General features: G+C 41.3%; 2 protein-coding genes across 2 annotated transcripts in view; both read left to right on the forward strand.

Moving 5' to 3' along the window:
• Positions 1–23,673, forward strand: part of CR2 (complement C3d receptor 2) — a 97,784-nt gene extending 74,111 nt beyond the window's left edge. The window contains exons 31-46 of the mRNA XM_060277482.1: positions 865–950; positions 3,557–3,748; positions 5,729–5,911; positions 6,241–6,423; positions 7,196–7,375; positions 9,415–9,594; positions 10,616–10,798; positions 10,910–11,092; positions 11,275–11,460; positions 14,744–14,950; positions 16,416–16,598; positions 17,131–17,310; positions 18,551–18,580; positions 20,528–20,612; positions 21,451–21,545; positions 22,991–23,673. Of these exons, the coding sequence (XP_060133465.1) occupies positions 865–950; positions 3,557–3,748; positions 5,729–5,911; positions 6,241–6,423; positions 7,196–7,375; positions 9,415–9,594; positions 10,616–10,798; positions 10,910–11,092; positions 11,275–11,460; positions 14,744–14,950; positions 16,416–16,598; positions 17,131–17,310; positions 18,551–18,580; positions 20,528–20,612; positions 21,451–21,508 (2,299 nt within the window). The 3' untranslated portion in view covers positions 21,509–21,545; positions 22,991–23,673. The remainder of the gene's footprint in view (positions 1–864; positions 951–3,556; positions 3,749–5,728; positions 5,912–6,240; positions 6,424–7,195; positions 7,376–9,414; positions 9,595–10,615; positions 10,799–10,909; positions 11,093–11,274; positions 11,461–14,743; positions 14,951–16,415; positions 16,599–17,130; positions 17,311–18,550; positions 18,581–20,527; positions 20,613–21,450; positions 21,546–22,990) is intronic.
• A 464-nt stretch (positions 23,674–24,137) lies between these two features.
• LOC118088522 (membrane cofactor protein-like) overlaps positions 24,138–27,627 on the forward strand; it is a 28,454-nt gene continuing 24,964 nt past the window's right edge. Inside the window, exon 1 of the mRNA XM_060277138.1 lies at positions 24,138–24,476. Coding sequence (XP_060133121.1) covers positions 24,347–24,476 — 130 coding nt within the window. The 5' untranslated portion in view covers positions 24,138–24,346. The remainder of the gene's footprint in view (positions 24,477–27,627) is intronic.

Here is a 27,627-nt window from a genome sequence, read left to right on the forward strand (position 1 = left end):
ATGCAGATTTGGAAGAAACAGGACCCCTACCAGGACAGATTTAGCCAGTCCCAGGCATTAACTTGTCTTGCAGCCTAATGCTATCTGCCATAGCTGCCAAGTTTTCCCTTTTCTCGCGAGGAAGCCTATTCAGCATAAGGGGAAATCCCTTTAAAAAGGGATAACTTGGCAGCTATGCTATCTGCTGAGGGGAGTACCAGTAGGATTGGAGACAGAACCACAGATAGAGGGAGATATCAGCATGCTTGTGGGAATTGCAGGGTTTGCAGAAGAGAGAATTCTGGTCTGTAAAGAATATATTTTACTGTGATAATCACTCAATATACAGCTTTGGTATTGGTTCTGAATGGGTACACATTAGGAAGTCATTCCTCAAAGAAACAGAAAAAGGTGCTTGTAGGTTTAAATAATCTTTCTTTAATAGTTAGGAGTGATATTCTAGGCTGAATGGTTACAGCTGGGGATGAAAATAAAAAGTGGAAGTAGCAGGTTGCAACATCCTGCAGGAGGAAAGAGTACTCACATGCTGTGAGTTTATACCATGGTGGAAAGATGTATGTAAATAGTTTTGTATATAGTCGCAATTAAAATGCTTGTGAACCAGCCAAGAAATAAAGGTAACTCTTGACTGAGTATTTTGCACAAGTCTCGTAGTCTCTTGTTCTTCCTGCCAGGAAGAAACTCTGCTACAAGTTGTTTAAAGCGGTTTTATTGAGGAGCCAGCACACCCGCAGCAAGCACAGTAGAAGTGTGTGGGCAGTGACCTCTAATAACACACTGCATACATTTTGTGATATGCATTTAGTTCTGTGCATCCTGGGATAAAGAAGTTGACAATCCATAATTGCTTCTATCTCAATTCAGGTACAGGCTAGTTGGTCTATCTTTCAGACAGTGTGTGATATCTGGCCTAAAAGCAGCATGGACTGGTGAAACTGCTATTTGTCTGCGTAAGTAGAACACATTTTAACATTTATCATTTTTCCAGAGGGCAACTGAGAAGTTCCACCAGGACTTAATAACTTTTACTCCACCTGAGCCTAAATCAGTCAATGCAAGTTCACTTTCCGGACACTGCTGTGCAATTACATAATGGACATAATGGGAAGCTACTGACCACTACACATACTTACATGTTTTCAGCTTCTACCCATATCACTCCACAACTTAAACAGTGGCATCAGACATGTATCGGAGTATAAAATGGACCCAATGAAATGGGGGAGAAAACAGATTGACAAGGTAAACAGATTGACAAGGCAAGGCTGGCACCAAGGGAAAATCTACTATAGGATAGACCTAGAAGAGAACATCACTTGTCACATGCAACATCCAGCTAAAGTCACTGAAATGTATAATCAATTATCTACAACCCGTCCTGAACAATAACATTTCCCTCTCATAGGCTTACATATATCACAGCCTTGGGCAGTAGGCTCATGCCTACTTACAGACAGCCTCCAAACCTAAATGACAGACCACATAACAAAGACACTGACACAGGGACTAGATCTTATGACAAATCCATTTGTCAACTGCATGTCACTGTCAATGCTTGACCTAATAAGGCTTTTTGTAATATCACAGATTAATTCACCTGCTGCACCCTGCTGCCAGCGCCATGGCGATGCCCGCGAAGCAGTGGCACCAACATCTGGGGATATCTTGTAAGGTCTTACCAAAGTCTCATAGGATCTTAGGATCTCGTGAGATTTTGGCAAGATCTTGCCCCAAACCAGTGCCACAGCCAGTGCTGCTTCCCCAAAGACAGCGGGGTAGGTGGCAGAAGTGAGGCAGGCACAGCATTAGATACAAATCTGTTTGTCCTTATCAGTGGGCCAGGCCTACATTTAAATCTCCACTCCCTCCTGATAGGATGACACACCACCATAGCTGCCAAGCTTTCCCTTTTCTCGTGAGGAAGCCTATTCAGCATAAGGGAATTTCCCTTAAAAAAAGGAAAAACTTGGCAGCTATGCACACCACCCAGCTCTGAATGGCCTCTGGGTCCCCAGGAGGCTGATTCAAGGCCCATCCACCACAAGGGTTGACTGTTAGCTATGTAAAAATAGCATCACTGGCACAAAAATATTGACAATCAGTGAATAACTAGTAGGTGTGGTTCACTTCTACAGCTCTTCCAGAGTCGTCTACAACTGGACCTAATGGTTAGGGGGTGTCTCTTTACCTTTAAGATACAGTATATGGCTGCCACCTAGTGGCCAAAAAGCAAAAGTATTTCTTGAGAAAAAGTTGGAATTTAACAGGTTCAAGGCTTGTGCTCTTGGGAGTGGTTCCAAGATGGATGCCAGACTAACAGAAACTGGTGTAACCTACATTATCAGTATCACAGTCACATGGCAAAGTTATAAAGCACAGGAATCCTGTGGCAAGAGTATCAGAATATAGTATCAGGTTATCCATGAAATCATGAGAATAATGGAATACCATTATGGAATATCTTACACCTTACACTAGGTAAGGTAAAGGTAAAGGACCCCTGGACGGTTAAGTCCAGTCAAAGGCGACTGTGTGTATGGCAGTAATTTCGTTTTTTGGAATACCATTATGGAATATCTTACACCTTACACTAGGTAAGGTAAAGGTAAAGGACCCCTGGACGGTTAAGTCCAGTCAAAGACGACTGTGGGGTGTGGCGGTCATTTTGGTTTTTTTTGCCAAGGGAGCCAGCATTTGTCCACAGACAGCTTTCCAGGTCATGTGGCCAGCATGACTAAACCGCTTATGACACAACAAGACACTGACGAGTGCCAGAGTGCACGAAAACGCCATTTACCTTCCCGCCAGAGCAGTACCTATTTATCTACTTGCACTTTGACATGCTTTCGAACTGCTAGGTTGGCAGAAGCTGGGACAGAGCAATGGGAGCTCACCCCGTTGTGGGGATTCGAACCGCTGACTTTCCAATCGGCTGCCAACCTTCTGATCAGCAAGCCCAAAGGGTTCAGTGGTTTAGACCACAGCACCACCCACGTCCCTAGTCTTACACTATTAAAACAATGTTTGTAATATTGCTACTTTCTTTGGCCTTAGCATTTCGGTACCTACTATCCCTTAAATTGTCTTCACAGAATTGTAGTTAACAATCTCATTGTTGACTGAAGTTCCTTCCAATATTCCAGTTGAGGAGCATTAATCCTCTCTCTTCTGATGTGTATCTGCAGCAACAACAAAAATACTTTCTTTATTGTATGCTCCTCAGTTGTATTTCTCCTAAGCTGGTAAAGCTTTCAGCCTAAAGAAAGTGGTCAGTCTCTGTCTTGTTATTATCTAATTTATGTGTCTTACAGAATAGTTCAGCTCTCTATTTTGGTATTTATAAGTAGCCATTGTAGTTCTTGTGTTTCATGTAATCTCCATGGCAGATTATGGAGCTCTGGGTGTCTTGTATTATTTTCTTCACTATTGGCTGTATTCTATGTCATTAATATTACATACGCTGTTAACTTCATCTGTTGGCTCCAATAGTAGCCATCAGAATTAGAAAACAGAATACATCATTTATGCTTTATGTTTGTCTTCTCCCTTTCTCTAGCTATTTCATGTTCCCCACCACCAGATGTTCCCCATGGCAAGCACAGTGGCATGTATATAGATGACTTCTTCTATGGGACAGCTGTATCATACACCTGTGAAAAGCATCACCCTCTTGTGGGAAATTCCACTATTTACTGTACTACCAAGGATGGATTAAATGGTGTTTGGAGTGGCCGTGCATATTGTGGAGGTGTGTTTTTAAATATTCTCCATCCCATTTTGTTAATTGCAGGAAGTTGTGTTAATCAATAAGCATGAACATTTGGCAAAATCACAGCAGTCATTACTGTATTACTTTCCAACAAGAAGAACCATTAGCTATTTGTATTCCTAAAAACATGCAAAGGCAAGGGTGGGGGATTCATATTGGGGCAAACCAAAATGTCCCCAAGTATTGTACAAGCTGCAATGCCTACCTACAACTATAATTAGGACTGCTGGGATGAAAAGACATATAATGGTTGGTTCCAACATAACAACCCCATTTCTGAAAATATAAAATCCAGTTGTTAATCAGATCTGCATTCCTCCTTAGGTGAAACATGCAGTTCTTTGGTAGGGTGAGTAGGGAAGTGGCGAAGAAACTCCTGCTTAATGTCTGGAAAGAGAAGGCAGGAATCCTAACTCCATCGTTGTCCCCACTGACACCCCTCACCTTCCACCCACTATTTCTTCTACTTTTCTCTTGCTTTTTCTAATTGAAAAGTCTTTTATCAGATCCTCAAAACTAATCTTCCATAACACATCTGCTTCTATACTTTGTAGAGATAATGCATCCAGCCCGCCTTGTTGCATAGCTGTTCTGTTGGGATTTTTAATATACTTCAACTGAGAAAATGAACACTTAGCTGAGCAGTCTGTGACTACAGGTGAAACTTGGAAAATTAGAATATCATCAAAAAGTGCATTTATTTCAGTAATGCAACTTTAAAGGTAAAACCAATATATGAGATAGATGCATGGCATGCAAAGCAAGATATGTCAAGTCTTTGTTGTAATTGTAATTATTTGTCGTTAGGTGGGTCAATTATAAATGGGATGTAATTAATGAAATTTAATAGCGATGTTTATTTTTTATTATTTTTTGATTATTGTAACTATTTGTTTTACTACTGTGGAATTTCCAAAAGAAAGCATTTGTAAAAATTAAAAGAAAAACAAAAAAGAAATAAATGCACTTTTCGAAGATATTCTAATTTTCCGAGTTTCACCTGTAATTGTGACTATTAATATTAAAATATATGAAAGCAAATGTCTGCATTTGGAAAGGCAGACTCAACATTGTCTTCTACAATTATTTTATCAAGTTCAGCGTGACTGAATCTTGTTTTTACATTTTTTTGTTGCACTTGAACTTGCGATGCACATGAGTGAAATTGCTGAAGCTCAGCTGAGAAATTAATAAATTGATGAGTTAATCGTGATGTGGTTTTTATTTTGCTGTCCCCAACACACACACCCCAAGAAAAGCTGTGGAGATAACAATTCTCACCAAGGCCTTTAAAAATCTCCAAATTTGAAGGAACCCCCCCTCCCCCCAAATCTGGCAACACTGTACTGAACACTGCTGCACTCACTCTCAGTGGGTGACTGAACAGGACAGCGTAAATGACCAAGATAAGAACGATTACATGAGCCTCAGTGAACCAAGTGGCAGTTTACCAGTTACCAGATTCTAATTTTGTGGTTTTCCCAAGAATAATGTATATCATTACTCTCTATTGTTACTAATTCATTATTACTAATTTATTATTATTATTATTATTATTATTATTATTATTATTATTATTTGTGTGTGTCCATGTGTATTCATTTTTCACTTACTGTGGGAACCTTTTTTGTGGAACCTGGTTCAGCTGTGCCATATGGTCCATGGTAAATCCAGCAACTGAATTTTTTTATGGCGCCCCCCTTCCCTTGATGCCCTAAGTACGTGCTTATTTTGCTTAAGGTTTAATCCAGCCCTGAACATGGGGAGAGACTTGAGGGTCAAATAGAGAAGCAGGGTGGGCTACATTTGGGCCCTGAGCCTGAGGTTCCTCACCCTATTCTATCAGCCCACAATCCACATGCCTATAATACTGCCAGCTAAACGCACAGATATGCAGAGAACAGGTATTTCCCTTTTTACCTTCAGTACTGTATGCTTGTTGAAACTTTGTCTTTTCAGTGACTCAGTGTCCACCCCCTCAAGTAAGGAATGGAAGGATAGTAACTGGTTATTCAGACACCTACACATATAACCAAAGGGTGACTTTAGACTGTAATGCTGGCTACAAAATATCAGGAACAAGAGAGATTCATTGCCAAGTAGATGGTACATGGGACCCTCCTCTACCTCACTGTGAACTGGGCAAGTATAAATACGAAGCATCCATATATATGCAAGCATGAATATGAGTTGGATACATACATGCTCGCAACTTCAATAATCAGGGAGCATTTATAGTTCTTTAGTTATAGAAGGAAGCAGGAATATCTGCAGTAAATGTTCACACAAGTAGTAATATTGTATTTTTGCGTTTTTATATTGTAAACTGCCCTGTGATCCTCAGATGAAGGGTGGCATAGAAATTTAAATAAATACATAAAAATATTTTTAAAAAATTAAATACATTTTCAGTTAAATGTGCCATTGATATGCTATTGTGAATGTTCTCTCCTATTTCGTTTTTCTTTTAGTATCACAGTGCCCCTTGCCTCTGGATATACCCAATGGAAATCACAATGGTTTTTCTGGGGAAGTGTTTACTTCTCAGAAGTCTGTAAATTATTCCTGTGATCCTGGTTACTCACTCGTTGGAAAGGCATCTATTTCCTGCACAGCTTCTGGAGAGTGGAGCAGCCCTCTGCCACGTTGTGAAAGTATTTAAGATGACATTTTGTACAATCTCAGCAACAGAGGATATAATTGCTTTTTATCATCTATACTGATGTTAACACTGGTCTTTGTTCCTTACTGTCACCTGCACTTCTGCTAAAATTGGTGCTCCTTTTTATTTTCATTTGAACAAGATTTCTACTTTCTGAAGGAAGTCTTCTTGCCTCTAATACTTTCCTTGACTCTGCTGTTTAACCATGCTGGCATCCTCTTTCCTTGGTGGTACTTTTCCTGATCTGCAGTTTAGATTCTAGTGAGTTTCTATTACTGTGGTTTTTGAATAACTTTCCCCTCCCCAGCATTCTGGGAATATTGCAACTTTTCTGTTCAACTTCCTTTTCTTAATCCCCTCATTTATTTGGTAGGGTTCCTTATTTGAAGTAGACTTTGACTGTGCTGGACTTGCTTGGCAATTGCTTGCTTACGTAGACAGTATCGCCACTCACAGGGATTGGGTCAGAATTTGCCCTTTTAGGAACTTCTAGCTTGGTACTAAATTACTCTTGGGGCCTGCAGCTCACCACCCACAGTGATTCAGAGAAGTGGTCCACCCCTCTTGGGATTTATAGTATATTAGGCTCACTGAAACTTCACATTAGTACACACCGCCCTAAATCCGGCACTGTGTTCAGCTTTATGTCCTCTGTGATATCCATCCACTAGCATTTGGAAGATGTAATCTGAGTCACAATCCCAGATTTTGTGACAGTTTTCATTTTTCAGCTCCCTGATATACTTTACCCTCTCTTTCAACAGTGCAGTGCCCCCCACCTCAAGTGGTCGCTCACGGGAAATACAGCAGTCAGGAAGCAAAAGGTTTTACTAATGGGGGGTTTGTAGAATACAGTTGCGATCCTGGATACAGCATTATAGGAGATGCCAGAATTTTTTGTACAGCATCCGGGTCTTGGAACTCCTCAGCGCCTAACTGCAAAGGTGAGTCAGCCTTTTTATTTCAAGCAGCATATGCAAATCATACGAGTCTGAAAACATTGTTACAAAAGATATTTCATTCCTGACACACTATATGTTAAAAAAAAATACTGGTAGTTCGCAGTGGAAGGAAATAAGAAAGTATAGATAATTTATGACTTCATATGTGTACAAGGAGTGTTTTGCTTTCTATAATAAACATTTGTCTTTTGGGAGAGCAGCTTCATCAATCGGCTAATTGAATACAAAATTCAATGAAATGGGACAGGTTTAGATGTATGTTCCTTGCTCCTACATCTCTTGAGAAGTCTCAGGCTACTCAAAGTTCTCTTAGCCTGCTGTGGAAATGCAGTCTACCTCATAGAAGCATCTCTTTCCACTGTGTAAGCTACTCAAGATCTGGGTGGTGAAGGGAAGGACCTTGCTTTACCAGAAAGATCAGAATTTGCATTTATGCTGAGGTGCAGGTCCATGGTATTTTAGTATATAAAGGTAAGCAGCATTGTTTGTAAGTATGGAATATGAACCCCCAAGCGTAAGACTTCCTCTGTACAGAGAAGCTGGAAGTTGCCTTGATGTTCAACAGCAGTTCCAGTTGTTCCGACAGGACTGAGAATAATTCTGAAATATGTATGCAGAAATTGGGGGGGGCAGCCTTGTTTTCTGTCCACTGTAGCTAATAATGTTGCAGTAGTTGGTGATTTACAAATAATGGGTTAGAAGTTAGGGTTCTGTGAGCTCTTTTTATTGTTGTTGAATGACTGAAGTGTAGCCACGTCATTAACCCTCTTATGGAGTGTTGCATGCTTTTTTCCCTTCAGAAAACATCCTTCATTTTTCATATAAAAACTGTATATATTTCTCCCCCACCCGACATGTTTTATTGTTGCTTTGTTGGTTGTATTGGTCCATTAAGTCCGTGTTTGTGGAGGTGGGTGATTTTGTGAGTATGCATTGCTGTTGTCCTTTTGCAAACCCACTATTCTTGTTGCTCTCTTACCATCCCTGTAGCTATCAGGAGGATAGTACCTAAAACATTTAAATTATGCACTTCTGATTTTCATAGGGATGGCTGAAGTTTAAGTGGGCAGCTATGGATGCATGCAACAACTACTGCTGTATGCACAACAAAGATCAAAAACACAAAGGGAAATAACAAGCACACAACTAAAGTTGTTTAATACAGTAATGTTTAAAAACTGAAGTGAAGGCATTTTAAACCAATTTTAATCACACTGTACTATGATCTAATGTAGGAAGCTGACTTTTTATGTATGTTATTGTTGGATGTATCGCCTGTCTGTCTCTCTGTCTGTCTTGCTGAGGAACAATACCTTCTTCCCTTGTTGTTGTTGTTGTTGTTGTTGTTGTTGTTGTTGTTGTTGTTGTTGTTGTTGTTTTCCAGAGATACATTGCCCCTCACCTCCCAAAGTCCAGCATGGAAAGTACAGGGTTCTGGGATCAGAACAATATACCAGTGGAAAAATTGTAAAATACAGCTGTGACCCTGGTTATGTGCTAATAGGAAGGGCAACTATATATTGCACAGCATCCGGTGTGTGGAGTCTCCCTGTCCCACGCTGTGAATGCAAGTATTCTGCTACACTGGATTTTCATTTTGGCTTTGTATAGGCTAACCACAAAACAGATTTAAAATGCAACTGAACGTTCATACAAGTTCCTTATTTCTGCATTGAAAATTATAGTTCCAGTTAAGTCCTTAAGGGAGGGGCATCTCAAATATTATGTGTGAGCCACATATATACAGCTCCATTAATGGATCAAGGCCTGACCAATGGAGTGACCATTTTTTTCTTTTTTGGTTCTCATTTCCTTGCTGTTCCTAGGCAGTCCAAGCTGAGACTTTCTAACTCCAAACTGTACATTGCTATTGATATCTTGCTATTGCTATTGATATCTTGCTATTGATCCATAAAGAGCCTTATATAATAATATAAATTTTGAGCTTTGCATTCAACGTATTAAGAAAACGGTTCTACAATATGCTCCTTATTGCAGCTGACATATATTTTCCTTTGCAGTCACTGGCTGTGTAAGTCCAAAAATTCAGAATGGAAGAAGAACAATATCTATAGGGCAAGTTAAGCCCACAGAGACAATTACATTTGAATGTGACTCTGGCTATATCCTGAAAGGCAACCATACAATTCAGTGCCAGTTTGACAGCACATGGGATTCTCCCACACCCATCTGTGTAAGGGGTAGGTACTAAGCACAACTTTGACTGGATTTCATTTTTCTGTGATAAGCAAAAAAGTTACCGTAGTTAAATCTGTTGAGGTCCTCCTTGGGAGTTTCCAGATATGAGCCATGAAACATACAAACTTATCTAACCAACTTATCTAACACTCCCACAAAAGAAAATCCGGCGTACTTCCCTCCCAAATTAGGAATATGGGAAGCTGCCTTAAATGGAGTCACACAGTTGTGTTTTGGAGGGGCATTTCCAGCCTTACCTGGAGAAGTCAGGAATCTTCATGAAACAAATGTTCTACAGTTCAGCTAAGGCCCTTCCCTTAAACACAAGAGGGGAAAACCCAACAAGTTCTGCTTTTAATTGATTGAACTGAATTTTGAAATAGAAATCCAACCAATAGGCAATATCACTAGTAAAGGAAGGGAGATGCACTCAATCCTGGTTGGACAGAGACTGTGGATTAGGAGTTCCTAGATCTGGGAACAACCACTAGTTGCTTCAGATGTCCTGTCTTTGCCCAGGCTTTACCTGACCCACAAGTTCAGAACCAACTTTCTGTGCTTTAATCCCCATATTCCTGTTCGCTGGCACTGGTGGCCTTTTTCACAGGGCACAGTACATGCTGCCTTAAAGGCAGTAGTTCACACAAGACGAGTTCACACAATGGTGCCCTTTTAAAACAATGTCAGCACCTCTGAACCAGGAATACTTTCTCTGAACCTGGATCTCTGTGGACATTTAATGGCTTACAGGAAGAGCTTCTGTATCATGTGACTTGGAGAAATCTAGCGTACCAGCTTAGCTCATTCCTATCTGCACATAGGAAGCAATTATGATGCCTTGAGGTAAATGTTTTATTTATTTATTTTTACTTTTTTCTATTTGTTTATTTTCTAAAGTAGAATCTACTATAGTGAAGGAGTTGTGATACTCGGATCAAGAATTGGGAGGGTTTCTACTGCACCCATGAGTTGATTAAAAGCTTGCTTTGAGACAAGCTTGATGCTCATATAGTTTTGCTTTAGAATTGCAGTGTCCCCCTCCTCTGCCTATTCCAAATGGCGATCACAATGGCCACGGGGAAGCTCATTTTGCTACAGGAAGATACGTAAATTACACCTGTGACCGTGGCTACTTGTTACGTGGCAAGGCTTCCAGTCAGTGTACAGCCTCTGGAGCTTGGAGTCAGCCTTTACCCCAGTGTGAAGGTTTGTATTTCCCTGCCTATCCTTGTTGGCTAAAAACACAGAGCAAGTGATACTTGGGAATTCTCAGTTAGCATCATTATATCTACTTCTGTTTTTCTTTTCTTTTTGCAGTAATGCGTTGTCCACCTCCACCAAGCATTGTACATGGAAAGAATATAGGAGAAGACCTCACCTATGGGAGTTCTGTAATATACATTTGTGATGCCGGTTATTCCCTCGATGGAGAGTATCTGGTTACCTGTATTTTGGAAGGCTCAAACACTGTGAACTGGACTAAACTTCCAAAATGCAAAGGTTATTTTCATTCAGTTGTACAACCACTGTCCCTGATCCATAGATGTGCACATGACTCTGTACAATTCAGTAGCCCTTGTAGTTAATGCATGTCTGCCTAAAGTGCAGTTGTCCTGGCTTAGGTCTTACAGATCTAAGTAAAATCTCTGATGATAGTTCTGCATTGAAACATTTCTCCACAGGATGCCCAGCACCTCAAGCAATTGCCAATGGGGAACGTGACCCTGAAGGTTTGGAAGATTTTCCTTATGGCTCCTCTGTGACGTATCGTTGTGACCCTGACTACATTCTTACTGGAGCTGCGACAATACACTGTCTGTCTTCTGGAACATGGGATCAATCTGTTCCTCATTGTAAAAGGAAACAACGTAGGTTGCGATATATTTAGCTTTTCCAGATGAATAACAATGATACTATTAAAATATAATAAAATAATAAAACAATTATAGGTAAAGGTAAAGGGACCCCTGACCATTAGGTCCAGTCGTGACCGACTCTGGGGTTGCGCGCTCATCTCGCTTTTCCAGATGGATAACAGTGCTAATAATAAAAGTGGCATGCAGTGCTGACAACATTGAGAACCACTTTACAGCCTATATGTACTGTACTATACCGTATTTCTTATATTACTAGTGTCATTCAGCCCATTAAGTAAACGGGTGCTAGCCGGGCGGGAACGGAGGGGAAGCCCTGGGGGGAGGCAAACAGCGAAAAGCCCCCACCGCCAAGCCAGTCCCCGAGCCGAAGTGCGGCGCGGCGGGTGCTTTTCACCGTTTGCCTCCCCCTTGGCTCTGGGAAGGCAAATGGCGAAAAGCCCCCGCCGCGCCGCACTTCGGCTCGGGGACTGGCTTGGCGGTGGTGGGAAGAAGGGGAGGAATTCCTCCCCTTCTTCCCGCCGCCAAGCCAAAGCCGGCTTCCCTCAGCGCCCGCTGCCGCTTCGGCTTCCTTGGCGAAGGCAAGCAGGCGGGCTGTCTGCCTGCTTGCCTTCGCCGAGGAAGCGCTGCTGCCGCCAAGCCAAAGAGGCAGCAGGCACTTCCTCGGCAAAGGCAAGCGGGCAGACAGCCCGCCTGCTTGCCTTCACCCAGAAAGCGCCCGCTGCCCCTTCGGCTTCCTCGGCGAAGGCAAGCAGGTGGGCTGTCTGCCTGCTTGCCTTCGCCGAGGAGGCGCTGCTGCTGCTGAGCCGAAGCGGCAGCGGGCACTTCCTCGGTGAAGGCAAGTGGGCAGACAGCCCACCTGCTTGCCTTCGCCAAGAAAGCGCCCACTGCCACTTCAGCTTCCTCGGCTTCCTGCTGCTTAGAAGTGAGTGCGCCTGCGTGGAGACGGAGCGCGCTCGCTCGCACGGGGAGCGGCAGTTGGCGGCCGCAGGTAGGTAAACGGTAGGCAGAGGGGTTGGGGGGAGAGCGCGTGCGTGCGTCCAGTCTCTGCGTCCAATCCCTGTGTCCGTGGGGCACATGCGCAGTAGTGCGGACACAGAGACACAGGGACTGGACGCAGAGACACAGGGACTTTATTATATAGGATGATATTGAGTATTAGGTCTCTTGCTATCTATATAAAAATGTAAGGTTATCATCAGGCAGCCCCCATTCGAGGATGTGTAGTCCTGCATCCCAATCGTGGATTTGCATGAAATCCGCATGGGGGACGATGGCAAAAGAGGACATGGGTTTTAAACTGGTGGTTTTAAACAAGAGCAGAAGTTTGAGTAAAGGAAACTGTGGGGAAAATAAATGGTCTTAAACTATGGCAGAAGTGTGAGTAGAGTGAACAGTGGGTGACCCAGAGTGAGGGAAAGTGGCAGTTTCCAGGGAGTTAGGAAAGGCTCTGTTGTTCTCACTTCAAATATTCCAAACTGCAATTCCACAATCACATGTTTCACTCCTGTTACCATCATAGCTGCCAAGTTTTCCCTTTTCTCGCGAGGAAGCCTATTCAGCATAAGGGAAAATCCCTTAAAAAAGGGGATAACTTGGCAGCTATGGTTACCATGTGTTGTCTGAAACATGAAGTTCCAGATTTAATGTAGTAATTTAAAAGGTATATTTTATTAGAAAGCAATACCTATCTATTTACAACATCCATCAACTGAACTAAACTCTGTGTAAAGAACTGACTGATAGGCTGACTCTTAAAGTGCTATTCATCTTTACATGTATTAGCATGGTTTCTGGGCATAAAGGGACCTGCAAAATGGGAGGAGGAGTGTGGAAATGGAGGTGGGTGGTCTGTGTGCAAGTGAGAATTGGAAAAAGAGGAGTCAGGGAAGAGTTGAACATAATAATGGTATGTGTGGGTAGGTGGGCGTGACTGTATGCAAAGGGGGCTGCATAACAGGATAAAATGTAAGGTATGGAAATGGAGGTGATCTGTGTGGGAAGGAAAGTTGAGAAAAGGAAGGGGGAGGGTGGAGGGAAAAGGGAGTGAAGGTGAAAATGGAAGTGCTTAGGTGTCCTAGTAATACGAGCTGTCACAGGTGGGTGTACTGTTGGCTACTCCCGAGTAAGCACTCCACACATCCTCTGGATTTTCATAGTTTTATTGTGCATGCTATATACAGTGGTGAGATGTCTCAAATCATGTCTGCTCTGCATGGGGCAGAAGCCCACAATGGCGTCTCGTGGGCTCTGACCCCCCTTTTAAGACTGGGCATCCCAACGCCCCTCCTCCTTGCTCTATGGGTCCTCTGTGGTCCCAAACCAGGCTCCTGAGGTGCCGGTCTACCTCCTTCCCAGCCCCTGCTGAAGCTAGCTCCTCCCCTGCTTCCCTGCTACCAACCTGGAGCTGAGCCACCAGGACTCTGCAGAGCCCTGGACCCGTCTTAACCCTTCCTGTTCCTGATTTAAACTCCCAGACTTGCTGCTGCTCTCCCATCTGATGGAAGTAAGCAGAGTGGGCTGCTCTCTGCAAGCCCTCTCTCTTACACGAGCATTAAAGGTTTGGCAGAAACCATACCCCGATTTGTAGTTCTTCCAGTGAGAGCCAGGACATTGGAGACATATCACCCATTTCAGTTGAAGGACAGTGCCAATATTATAAGTGAAGTGAGGAGTTTGGCCTGGGGCTGAATAGAGAGACCTGATGGGCCAGAGGTTCCCTCATCCCTGTCACAGTGTGTGCCCACATCAATAATTTTCTCTGTTTTTCCTTGATTGGATTGAAGTCAGTTTATTAAAAGATATGACATACCTGTATTTATGGGGGGAAAGAAGAGGTGCAATGGGTGTTTTATTCAACTCTTATATTTCTTACCCACTCTTCATAAGAACTCAGGAAGGGTTAAAACAATGTAATATACAATTATAAAAACAAATAAAGCACTTACAATGATAAAACAAGTAAAATAAGTAGAAATGAAAGAGAACAGTACAAATTCAGTAAAAAAAAAAGAGAGAGAGAGATGTGACCCACAAAATCAAAGGGTAAAGACATGCATCTTCAGCGTATAGTGAAAGCTTTGGGCATAGGGTGCCATAATTTAGGGGTTTATTTCTGCCTCCCATGGTGAAGAATGTTACAATTACTTGCCCCTACATCTTTCTGTAGCTGGAAAGAGAAATCAAGTGCACTGAATTAGGTCATTCGAGATACTATCTGCATATAGATAACAATTATGATTCCTTGGGGTCAAGAATCTTATTTACTTTTTCCTAGCTTCCTCGTCTTTTATCCTGTCAGAGATTCGATGCCAGCAACCCACAAAAATCCAAAATGGGGATCACAGCCACCAGGAACTGTCAGTGTTTACTAGTGGAATGTCTGTGAAATACACGTGTGAGCCTGGCTACTCTCTAAATGGAGAGGCAACTATTTATTGCACACCATCTGGCACATGGTCTTCCCCTGCTCCTCACTGCAAAAGTAGGTTTCTGGATTTCAGGATCTTTCAGAATTGTTCAAAGAGTGCAAGCTACTAAATTTTGTTTCGATGTTTACCCATTATTGTTCCCCTCTTCATTGGAAAATTTTTGATTCAGACACATTCTTACATTAGTGCTGCCTCAAACTGGAAGCACATATTTTGGAAATGTATCATACAGAGTTTTGTTTTGCATAGGATAATTGAGGATGTGAGCTGTCCGTTAGGAAAGACAAAGCCAGATTGGCAAGTGGTGAAAGCAAGCACTTGCTTTATCAGTGGAAGTCCTGCCAAGTTGACCAGGGTGTTGGACAATGCCTCCACAAAAGTTCAGCCAGATTAGGAAAGGTTACATCTTGGGAGGCCGCTGTATGGATTAATGCCCTTCTGAAAATGTTTATGGGTCCTGGAACACTTTATGCCAGGGCAGGGGTGCCTGTGACTGAGACCCTAAATTACTACTGTAACGTCAATACTCAGAACATATTATTGACTGTACTGCAGTGGGTGCCAGTAGTAAATTAAAGCATGCTTTAATTTAATTTAATTTAAGCATAATTTAATTTAATTTAAGCAACAGCTGTCCTTCTGCTTTTTCAGGCATATTATGTTAGGCTCCTGTACTTAATTATTTATTAAAAGTATAGAAATAATCACTGGTACAGCTATTGAATACACAAGAAAAGGAAGTAAAATAAAAAAATTCCTTCAGTAGCACCTTAAAGACCAACTAAGTTTTTATTTTGGTATGAGCTTTCGTGTGCATGCACACTTCTTCAGATACAGTGAAAATGAGAAAGCATAGAAAGAAAAGGAAAACTTTGGAAGGGCTCAAACCAAACTACTGCACAATTTAAAGGCTGGACTCCTGACTTAGATACTATATTCTGAAAGTTTATTTATTATGTATATTACCAACCAAAGAGTTTATTGTATTAACCAAAGGCCATAAGAATTTCATTGCATTTTGCCAAACAGCAAACCACAACATACAGCATATACAACAATTACATACAGTAATGCAAGGCATCAAGGATTTCAAGGAAGGTAGTCAGAGTTCATACCTAGCTTAACTTGTTAGACCTCTGAATCACCAGTGAAATTTATTGCAATATTGTCAAGCTCTCGCTCTCTAAATATTTCTTGAACCCAGAGTGCAAGGTATCACTTAATGTGTCACAAATCTATTGTAGCAGCAGCAGCACCCCACCACCCCCAAAGACCAGCATGGGCATCACCTGGAACTTGAGCTCTATTTTTTAAGGCAGCAGGCATGAGTTTGGGCAAATAACATGCTCTGAAATGTTCCATTCATTTGAGAACCATGGCAAGAATTTGGAATTCCTGATTAAATGCAAATCCTTTCTGGATTCTGTCCAGAAGGTTATGTATAATATTGCTGGAGATATTTTCTCTCTCACTTACTGACTAGTGCAGAGGAACATTACTTTCTATTTCTCTTTTCAGTGATACAGTGCCCCTCGCCTCCATATGTCCAGCATGGAAATTACAGTGCACCAGAATCAATACAATATACCAATGGGAAATCTGTAAATTACAGCTGTCAACCTGGTTATGTACTAATAGGGGAGGCAACACTGAATTGCACAGCATCTGGTGTGTGGAGTCTTCCTGTCCCACACTGTGAATGTAAGTGTGTATGTACCGGTAATTTCTCCACAGCCATAAAGGACCCTAGCTGCCTCTGTTGGCCAGCAGTATTTATCCAGTTTATCCAATTTTGTCTTCCTTTTCTGAGGTCCTCTCAGAATAGCTGCTACTGCAACTCTAATTACAAGAACAAGCCTGATGAGCGTTCCAGATAGCTACTTCTCCATCCCCCAAATTATTTCCAAATTTAGTTCCTACTGCCAAAATAAGGAGGGTTTGAAATTTGCAGGCCCCGATACTGTAAGACGCATGATCAGTGTTTTGCTTTAAAATATATGCTTTAAAAGAAAATGGCAACAGATGACTTGGACAAGTGAGCCGAGCCATGCAATCTAGAGGAAGAGAAAAAAGGGTTTTCTACAGTTTGTCTAAACTCACAATTTATTACTGTATTAAGTTTATCAGTCACAGGGGCAAAAGTAAATTATCAAAAAGTATTTGTAAATTTTAGATAATTCCCATCATCACCTTTTTTTCCTGATACGCCTTTTTCATTATCTTTGATTTTCAGCAGTAGGCTGCACACTCCCACAGATTTCTGGTGGCAAGAAGGAAAAATCAGAAATTGTGATTCAGATCGGAACTAATGTGACTCTGGAATGTGAGGATGGTTATGTCTTGAAAGGCAGTTCTCGCATTCAGTGTCAGCCTGATTTCACATGGGATCCTCCTGTGCCAGTTTGTAACCAAGGTGAGCAACAGAAAGGAAGGGTTTCTGTAGATGACGAATTTGAATTTCGTTGAAGTTTGTATTGATTGAAGTTTGTATTGTATTGATGGAAAGATTTGTATTGCAAGGGAATTTAGAAAATATCAGCAAAAGCTAATGACTTTATTCCACAATAAAGCCCTGTCTTGATTTCCTCTGGGCACCACAAGTGGCACATACATCAAGAATATGCTTCATGTCTGGAGAGAATGGGAGGGCCAGTAGGCCTGAATCCTGTCTGTTCTCCTTTACTGAGCTGCTGTTCAGTCCACAGTTAAAAAGGCTAGAGACAAGAAATTTAAAGTTTATTTAAGAAATAATTGCAATATTGGAAACGTTTAAGATAAGATTTGGAAGTACAGGGAGCTTGTAGAGGAGGATTTGTAGAGGTATTGTAGTATATTAAGATTTAGATATAAGGGTAAGATGTTGAATGTTGTTAAAGAATTAATATGAGGTGAATTTTTGTTAGTTAAGATAAAAATAAGATGATTGAAATATGATATAGAAATTACTTAGTTAAGATAATAATAAGATGATTGAAGTATGATATAGAAATTACTAAGGGTGACATACAATGAAAAGCAGAAAGGAGGGACTTGAGGAAGTCAACAATGTTACGATATATGAACGTTAAATATGGTTGTTGTTTTTCTTTTTGTATTTTGTAATTTTGTGTTTTATGTGATTTTTTTGTATTTTTGTGTTTTATATGTTTTATTTTTCTCAGTTTTATAAAATCAATAAATATATTTGGAAATAAATAAAAGGCTAGAGGCAAAATGATACCAAGCTGCCAGGGTGTGTGTGTGTGTGTGTGTGTGTGTGCGTGTGTGCAGAAGGATAGTATATTTCCTATAGTATTTGGTAGACTTGTTAAACTTGCCAAAGTCTGGTCACGCTTGATTTACTCATTAGTGACATAATAATAGTGAAATGGCATATTAAGAGACCATTGATCAATTGACTGGCATGTGGACATTTATTTAAGTTTCCTATGGTGAATATATTTCCTCAGTAATAAAAAAAATCATGCATTGCTTGGCAATTACTGCCATTGTTACATCCCCCAACATATTTACTCTAAGTTTTATTTGATAGATAAATCAGTTTCTTAATTATAAAACTATGTGCTTAGAAAGCTTTCACTCAAATATTTTTACTCATGTTTCTTGCTCTATAGTAATACAGTTCATTCCTTGTGTTTCATTTTGCACTTTAGGTTTTTATGTCTCCATAGCCACAGGCATTGGTAAGTAACTTCCAGAGAATTCCATCTGATTCTTAATAAATGTAGGATGCTACAACTCCACAAAACATATATAGAATAGCTTAAGCCTATTAGTGCCAGTGGTGGCTGATGCTAATTGGGACTGGTAGGGTGAAAGACAGAGAGAGAGGCCAACTGTAGGTGGAGCCAGAGCCAAAGAGAGGCTGAACCGACTGATCCATTTTGTCCCCATCCTCCTCACTACTGAATTCTATGAACACAGAGGAGGAGGAGGAAGCTGATAGCTGCTGCCACCTCCTGTAAGAACGCAGGCAGACAGGGGCCAGCTAAGGGTAGACTGAGGTTGGTGGGGCAATTCCCCATTTTCCTTAATGGTCCAGCCTTTGCTAATTTTCTGTCTCATAGTTTAGCACATATTTTCCAGAATCACCTACTGTATACTAATAACAAACTCAAGTGCTGCATTGTGACAGCAATGGAGGCAATGCAGGATTACTGAGAAAAGAGAAGGTGGTAGCAGCATGCTTGGCAAAACACCAAGGTAGCAGGTAGAAAAGAAACATTTAGAAGGGTACAGTGGTACCTCAGGTTACAGACGCTTCAGGTTACAGACTCCGCTAACCCAGAAATAGTACCTCGGGTTAAGAACTTTGCTTCAGGATGAGAACAGAAATCTTGCTCTGACGGTGCAGCGGCAGCAGGAGGCCCCCATTAGCTAAAGTGGTACCTCAGGTTAAGAACAGACCTCCAGAATAAATTAAGTTCTTAACCCGAGGTACACTGTACACTAATATGGGGTGCACTACCGGTATTACTTACATTTGAGAGATATGGGACAGGGGATTTTTTTTTGTTTTTGTTCTTATTTTCATTATGCAATTTGTGTTTTTATTATTGTAATTGTATGTTGTGAACCACCCTGAGATCTACAGATGAAGGGCGGTATACAGTTTTAACAACAACAGCAACAATGATGATGATGGATTGGCATCTGAAGCAGTGTATTTGGAAGGGGACAACTCCACTTCCACTATCCCAGGAATGTTGTGTCCCTATTCCCTCTCATTGTTACATATTACTTCAAAGACAAATGTATTCAGTACTGTATTTTAAATGTATTTTATTCTACTCTAACAACAAGCTCAGAGAAGTATTTTATCCTCACAATAACTCAGTGAGGTACTTTAACATGACAGAGTAATTTGACTAGTTACTCAAACCTGACGTTCCCTTTCCAAATCCAACCCTCTTAACACTCAACCCCCTACTATGCTGGCTCTCAGGTAAGTAATACAGAAGATATGCAAAGATCACCACCACCATGTCTTACACATTTGAGTACAGTTATAAGAGCTGTTCTAGGTTTCCATTAAAAAAAAAACATGGAAGAAGCTCAGATGGCCACTTTTATTATTCAGCTATTTTGTCAGAAACAGAGTCAAAACATGCCATGACTCTAGCAGATATGTTGTATTGTGTTGCCTTATCCCTTTCAACCTAATCCTAAACAGTTACAGTATATTCAGAATTCTAGGTAAGCTAGGATTTCAACTTGTTTAAAAATATGTAATTTAATCTAGAATTTAAATGAACATTTATCAAAACCCCAAAACATTTTTGTAAATGTCAGAATTTATGAGAGAGCACTCATTCATATTCATAAATCTAATATATAGCTCAAGATTCAAGAAACTGTAATTAGCTCATAGCTGTCTTCAAATAAAGGTTGCAAAATTATTGACTATGATATTAGAAAGATGTTTTGTCACGGATATAAAAATGAAAACCATGCCAATTAATGGGTTAATTTTTAGAATGGTTCTTTCGGATTCTGTGTAAATGATTTCTGGTGAATTATTGTAGTATTTTTATTAAAGAACTTTATGTTTGTTTTCCAAAATATTATGGTTTTATAATGTTGCTATTAGCAACTACGGGATACAAACATTATTCATTCTTTTGTTTCAGCAGGCTCTCTGGTTGGCGCCTTGCTTCTTTTGGTTGTTGCTGGTGCTTTCTGTGTAACTGTAATTGTTTTGAAGCGGAACAAAGCGTAAGTCACATTACTTTATTTTTATGACTTATTTGTATTACTTGGTACTAAGTTACACACATTTGCAGACCGATCCGTGTCCCAACCCCTGCACAAAAGTACAAGCGGTCTTTCAGCTCTACCAGGACAAAAGCCATAGCCTTTTACACAAATGCAAGTGCACTGTTTTGGGAGAATGGCCGTGGGGTGATATTAGCCATCCTCTTCCACAGGCATCCCAAACCTTTGGCCCTCCAGATGTTTTGGACTTCAATTCCCATCATCCCTGACAACTGGTCCTGTTAGCTAGGGATCATGGGAGTTGTAGGACAAAACATCTGGAGGGCCGCAGGTTGGGGATGCTTGTTCCACCTGGTGCCCTCGATATGTTTTGGGCAATAACTTGCATCAACCCACCTGCTTCATCAGATTGTTCATTTCTTTTGCACTGGAATTAAAGGAACATTGGCTAGATCTTTAAAATTATTTTCTTTTTCTGCAAGATATATTTTAAAATAGAACCCCCATTAACAGGGCTTGTCAAGATTTCATACTTCTGTAAATTTCCACTGATCTTTCAGTAGTTTGAAGAATTAGATGTTATCTTGGCAAACAGCCACATCTCCATGTTTGGAAAGATAATGGGGTTAGAAGAATCTGAGGAAAGGATAATCTGTGCAGCAAAAATCACCTCCCTCCCTCCTGCCCCATCTCCAGCTGGATTGTCCTATGAACAGAGTTCCACTCACAGGAACTCTGGATCCCAGGCATTAATTTTTTTAAAAAAGTTTATTTATTTATTTGAATCCCGAACTCTTCTACTTGATTCTTTAATACTGTTTTCTTCCTATTTCTTAAGTAAATATACTCCTGCAAGCAGCAGAATATATGAAAGTCCACACCTTCAAGTAGCATGATCCAACTCTGAAAAAGGCTTCGTATTTGCAGTAATAGGTAATACTTTGATTTAGACCATTTTGTCCACATTGAAAATGTCCCAGTTGAATGTTAAAAAGGAGACCCAGAGTCCAATGCTATAAAACAGGGGTGGGAAACTATGATCCTAAATATTGCTGTACTACACTCCCATCATCCCTGACCATTGACCAAGCCAATTGGGGCTGATGGAGTTCAACATCCTCTGGAAGGCCACAGGTTCCTCACAACATTTGAATCCCTTCTCTCTCTCCCCCCCCCCCCCCCGGGATAATATGCCTTTATTTCTTAGATATGCATTAGGGTGATGACTTTTCTACAACCTAATTTCCCTGTATCATAATTTGATGAGCTTTCATTAAAGATTATATAAAATCTTAGTTTCAAAGAGATTTGATTTAAAAAAACCTCACAAAATGATTTTTATTTTTTTTAAAAAAAACACAAAATGATTTTTAAAATTTTATTTATCAGTTTTTTGACCATTTTTGAAGTCACTGTAAACAGATATAAAATTGAACCCAAGCTTTACATATATACAACATATAGACGCCGCTAGAGGACGATGTTTTGCTACCTCTCCTGTAGGTTCTTTTCCCAGCATGTCCGGCAGGGTCTGCCGGCTGAGTTTTGAGGTCCCAAAAAGGGGCTTTTACCTTGCGCAGGTGTGACATTTGTATACCCTATGTTGCTAAGAACACTCTCCATTGTGGAATGTGGTGTTGTGTCCAAATTTGATATGAAATATATATAGAATTGTTAATACAATTTTATGAAATGGTAAAACGGCATACAAAAAAATTAAAAACGGTTTGTGCGTAACCTTTTTAAATATTTCAATGGAATATACCTCATTTTAGTCATTAATAGTCAAAAGTTCATCCATTTGTGCTACAGGAAATAATTTTTTTGGGGGGGGGGAATGAAAAAGCCATCACCCTAATATGCATGTAAAGCATGCAGTAACACAGTAGCTATGGATTACAGATGTACCAATACCTGAATCTTCTGAAATTGCCCCCGTTCTAAAGATAACTGTATGCAGCAAGATAAAATGTATTTATTTATTTATATGTATTATTTAGTTTCTTGCATTCATATCCTTCCTTTCGTCTGTCATGGAATCCTAAGGGGGCACACACATGGTTCCAAGATGGTCAGCTGTTGAGGCATTGACAATACTCAGACCTGCTAAATAGTGGCCCCATATCCCTTCAGACCTGGGACTCTTTCTTTGGATTCCCCATCATCATTCCTTGCTTCTGTTCATGTGGCACTTACTCCAGCATTTAGGAGGTCTCTCATTGAGAAGGAATTCTGAAGTAACCAGATTTAGCTTCATGAATACATTAGCAGTTAGAATCATCAAGGTGAACTGTGCCTGGATGAAATAGTGCAAATTCACTGTAAATAAAAGGAACATTTACTGAATACTGCTACTGTTTTTCTCACCTAAATTACAGGTGAAAGTAACTGGATGAACAGATGCCAACAAATATACCTGCTTCTTTGGACCACTTGACACAATCACTGCTTGGAAAGTGAATACAAATATTTTGCCACTTCAAAAGAGGAACGCATTAATGTTTCAGTTTTTGCACTGCTCCTTACAGGTAGAAATATTCACTGTGGCTTTGATATGTTAACTTTTTTGTATTTTCAAAATATATAATATACAGTAACTTTACTTGTAAACTACCTTGTAGGATTAATATTCTGAAAGGTCAGAAATAAAAAATTGTTATAAATAAAATTAAATTTAAAAATTATGTATTTTGTTCTTAATTCACAGCCAACTTGCATTTGACATAATTGACTTATTGCAGCAGGTACTGAAATTCTTTGACGGTTGTGGCTGTTTTCATTAAACAGCTGTATGTATCATAAATGGAGCCTACGTCTGCAAGAGAAGTTTGGCTTGGAAAAGTTTCAGAGATTTCACTGGTCTACTCAATGAAGTCACTCTACAGATGTGGACAGTAGTAGGAAAGATGTTTGACTTGGAATGATGCAGTCTTCCCTTTATGAAGTGATAGTCTTGATCAACATCTTGATCAATACTAAACTCTGGACATATAAAACTACTTTGTACAGATATATACATTTCTGTGGGCGTTTGTTGCTGCTTGAAAGTCACACCCTATCTCCTTTCCCTTCCTCCCCCATAACAAACAATCTGTGAGGTGAGTGGGGCTGAGAGACTTCAGAGAACTGTGACTAGCCCAAGGTCACCCAGCAGCTGCATGTGGAGGAGCAGAGACGCGAACCGGTTCACCAGATTAGGAGTCCACTGCTCTTAACCACTACCGTACACCACACTGGCTGTCCAGTGTGTGGCTGTCTAAATTTAGGCGATTTTCACACACACACACACAAATTTGCAAAAAAAAAAGCTAAACAACTTTGGGCAAAACTAAACAAACAAAAAACTGCAACAACCTTTGTGTCCGGATTTTCTCGGCTTTACTGTAGCCTGGGAAGCAGGGGGGCGGAGCAAAGGGGGCGCAGCCCTTAGCCAAACCGCCCACCTCTCCTATCCCACCCAATCGTAGCGCGTTCTCGGGCGGGGGCGGCGCCTCCTACCGCGCCCAACTCCCAGCACGAGCTCGCCTCCCTCCCGCCTGCCCGCATGCGCAGTCCTGATACCCGGCATTCGACCGCCACTTATAAAATATGTAACAAGGGACCCGGAAACCTACTTCCTCTCTGTAAATGGAAAGGCCGGTAACGTAGCGCGAGCTGAGGGCAGCGTTCGGCACGCGCCTCGCCACCGCCACGCGGTTCCTGTCCAACGTTCTTCCCCGCCTCCCCCCTCCCGCATGCGCAATGAGGGACTCTCCGCGCCGCCGCCTCAGCTCAGCGTTATGCTGCTGCTGTTTTGGGGGTTTCTACGGACTTGCCGGCTCTTGGCGATGTCGATGCTGTTGCTGCTGCCTCAGGAACTGGTGGGTGAGTACGAGGAAGGCAGTCGACGGAGCCTCTAGCGGCCTCTCTCCCTTCGCTTTGCCTCCCCTCACGCCCGCTCGTGCTTCGAGAGGCTTCGCAAAGCGGGGCATGATGTGGGCTAGAGGCCGCCCGCGAGGAGGCGTCGAGTCCCGGCTCCTCAGCCGCGCGGCAGTTGCGCGCCTCTCCCGCCCAGGATTCGCGGCGGGCGGCAGGTGAGATGCGAGGCCGCCGCAGGGACCTCTTTCGCGGCGGCACCAAGGGATCTCTCGGAGCTTTTCGCATGCTCTGCATCACAAGCTGATAGGCGCTGTTCAGGCACATATAAAATAACTTATTAAATACTACTCCGCGTGAAGTTGGAACGAGCTTGCGTCTGCCTTGTTTTATTTTAGTCCCTTTTAGCCTGTTGTACGCATTTGAGTGATGTGTTTTATGTGCTTTCTATTTTGTTTCATTCGTACTGGTCGTTTGATTGCAACAATAAATATTCGATTCGATTCAGATGTCCTCTGGGGCAGCCATTCCAGCTGAGAGGCAGAACTCGCTCCATGCGCTCTTCTGTGACCAGCCAGCTCCACCAGGCCTCCCCTCTCCTGTCACCTAGGGGCAGCTATTCCAGCAAGCTTCTTCCGTGGGAAAGATAGGAAGCAGGGCTGCTTTGCTGGAAGCCCAGCTCCATCGGGCACCACCTGCCCCAGAACTGTTTTCGCTGGTCAGTTCTACGGCTCTAACCATGAAACTAATACAAAAAGCTGCACAAACACTATGCAATAGAATGAAAGATCATTATACCCCTATCTATCTACCCTGTGTCTCCTCTCTTCCTCCCCCACCGCATAATGCATACGACAACAGTGTCTCATACCGAAGGTAAATGAATTGTGAAAAAGATTCTATGAATTGAAAGTGCGTGGAGACACACTGTACTTTCTTTCTTTCACTATAAAATCTTTAATAAAAACTAATTTTAAAAAGATTATAGGAAGATCTCTCCCCAAGTTTTGATTTTGATTTTCCTCGTCCTTTCCTGGTCCTTTCCCCTTGTGTGATGTGCTTTTTTAGATCAGTATAGTACCCGACCCCTGACTTTTGAGAAGGTTTTCCTGGGTTAAAAAGTAGCCTTATACGCAGGGATATACAGTATGTGAAGAGAAGATAAGTCTTTTCACAAAGACTAATTTCGGCTATACTTATCAGTGAGAAGTTAATCCAATTTCAAAATGGTTAATGTTTGTAATGTGGTTATAACCTGCTTCTGGTTCTTCAGTATAACCCTATATACATATGTAAGTTCTATTCATTCTCCGAGGCTGCAAGTTTTTGCAGAGCTCTGTTCCATTGAACAGAGTATGTCCTCTGCATAAACATGTAAAACTGTCATACACACTCTGCTTTGGTGTTGATCTTGTCATGTTGGATTTGCTTCACACATTGATGCTCCTGCATCTCTGTTGGAGGAAAAAATGTGTACTGCATCACTTTTTTATTGGAGGAAAAATGTGTACAGCACTATATACTGGACCAGAATAGGCTAATCTTAATTTTTCAATTCTCTAGTGACCTCCTGTTTAGATCACAGTGGTACCTCTAGTTAAGAACTTAATTCGTTCCGGAGGTCCGTTCTTAACTTGAAACTGTTCTTAACCTGAAGCACCACTTTAGCTAATGGGGCCTCCTGCTGTTGCTGCCGCGCTGCCAGAACACGATTTCTGTTCTCATCCAGAAGCAAAGTTCTTAACCTGAGGTAGTATTTCTGAGTTAGCGGAGTTTGTAACCTGAAGCGTTTGTAACCCGAGGTACCAATGTACTTTAATGAACTCTTGTGGGGCTGCAGCTAGTGTAAAAGATGGCCACAGCTACTGCAGAATGCACTTGCTATTCTGGTAAGTGGTGCAACCCAATGTGCCCAAGTGTCTTGAAACGCCACACTGGCTCCCAGTGAGTTACCAAGCCCGATTCAAGGTTTTAGTACAGTGGTACCTTGGTTTATGGACGCAATTGGTTCCGGGGAGCCGGTCACTCCCCAAGCAGTCCGTAAATGAAGCACCTCTTCTGTGCGTGTGCGAAGCGCCGATAGGAGCAGGTATACAACTTTGGGGTACTTCTGGATCCATTGCTGTTGCTTGGGGCTCAGGTGGTGGCGGTGGTGTGGAGTGCCTTCCATCAGCTTTGGCTGGTGGCCCAGCTGTATCCCTATCTCAACAGGGATAGCCTAACCTCTGTTCTGGTAACCTCTAGGTTAGATTATTGCATTGCATTATAAATGGGGATTTCCTCTGAAGACCGTTCAGAAACTTCATTTGGTGCAGAATCAGCTGCCAGCTTGCTCACCAGGGAAAGATGATTTGAGCATATAACACCAATGCTGTCCCAAATGTACTGGTGGCCAATTAGTTTCAAAGTATTGGTTTTGACCTATAAAGCCTTAAATGCCTCAGGGCTGCTGTGCCTCAAGGACCAGACCCTGCATTCATAACTTGAGGCCCTTCTTCATATGCCCCCTCTGCAAGAGGCCCAGGTGGTGGCTCTCCATTTGTGGAATGCTCTCCCCAGGGAGGCTCACCTCGTGCTATCATTATATATCCTTTGGCACCAGGCAGTAGCATTCCTCTATAACCAGATCCTTGGCTTTTAACTATCTGTGGCCCTTTAAAAGTGGACAGGAAGTTTTAAATGTTTACCCCTCTTGGTTTTAATGTATTTATTTAGGTTTTTTTGTTTCTATGTTCACTTGGTTGCAGGGTGGATTTGATTTAAATCAAACTGATTTAAATCACTAGTCAGTAAGGCTTGATTTAAATCATAGTTTTCTACATAAAGACTAATTCTTGCTGGTATAACTTTAATATGCAAGTAGATGAAGATTTTTAGAATAACTTTTCATATTAGTTTTTTTACCCCCAGTTTAATAGGTTAATCATTCATATTTGGACAACTTTTCTGTTGTACTTAGGAAGGAGAAAAATAATCATTACCTTAATAATAACAATTTAAATAGATTTATTCAACTGAAACAATAACATTACAGCATATGATATTTGCTTAAACAAACATCCATGCTTGTTAACTAATTTGGCTAAACAAAAACAATATATATATATATATTAAGAAACTTAGACTGTCAGCCCAGCCTACACATGAAAAACTTAAATAC

The sequence above is a fragment of the Zootoca vivipara genome, chromosome 7, assembly GCF_963506605.1.
Source record: "Zootoca vivipara chromosome 7, rZooViv1.1, whole genome shotgun sequence".
Taxonomy (NCBI): domain Eukaryota; kingdom Metazoa; phylum Chordata; class Lepidosauria; order Squamata; family Lacertidae; genus Zootoca; species Zootoca vivipara.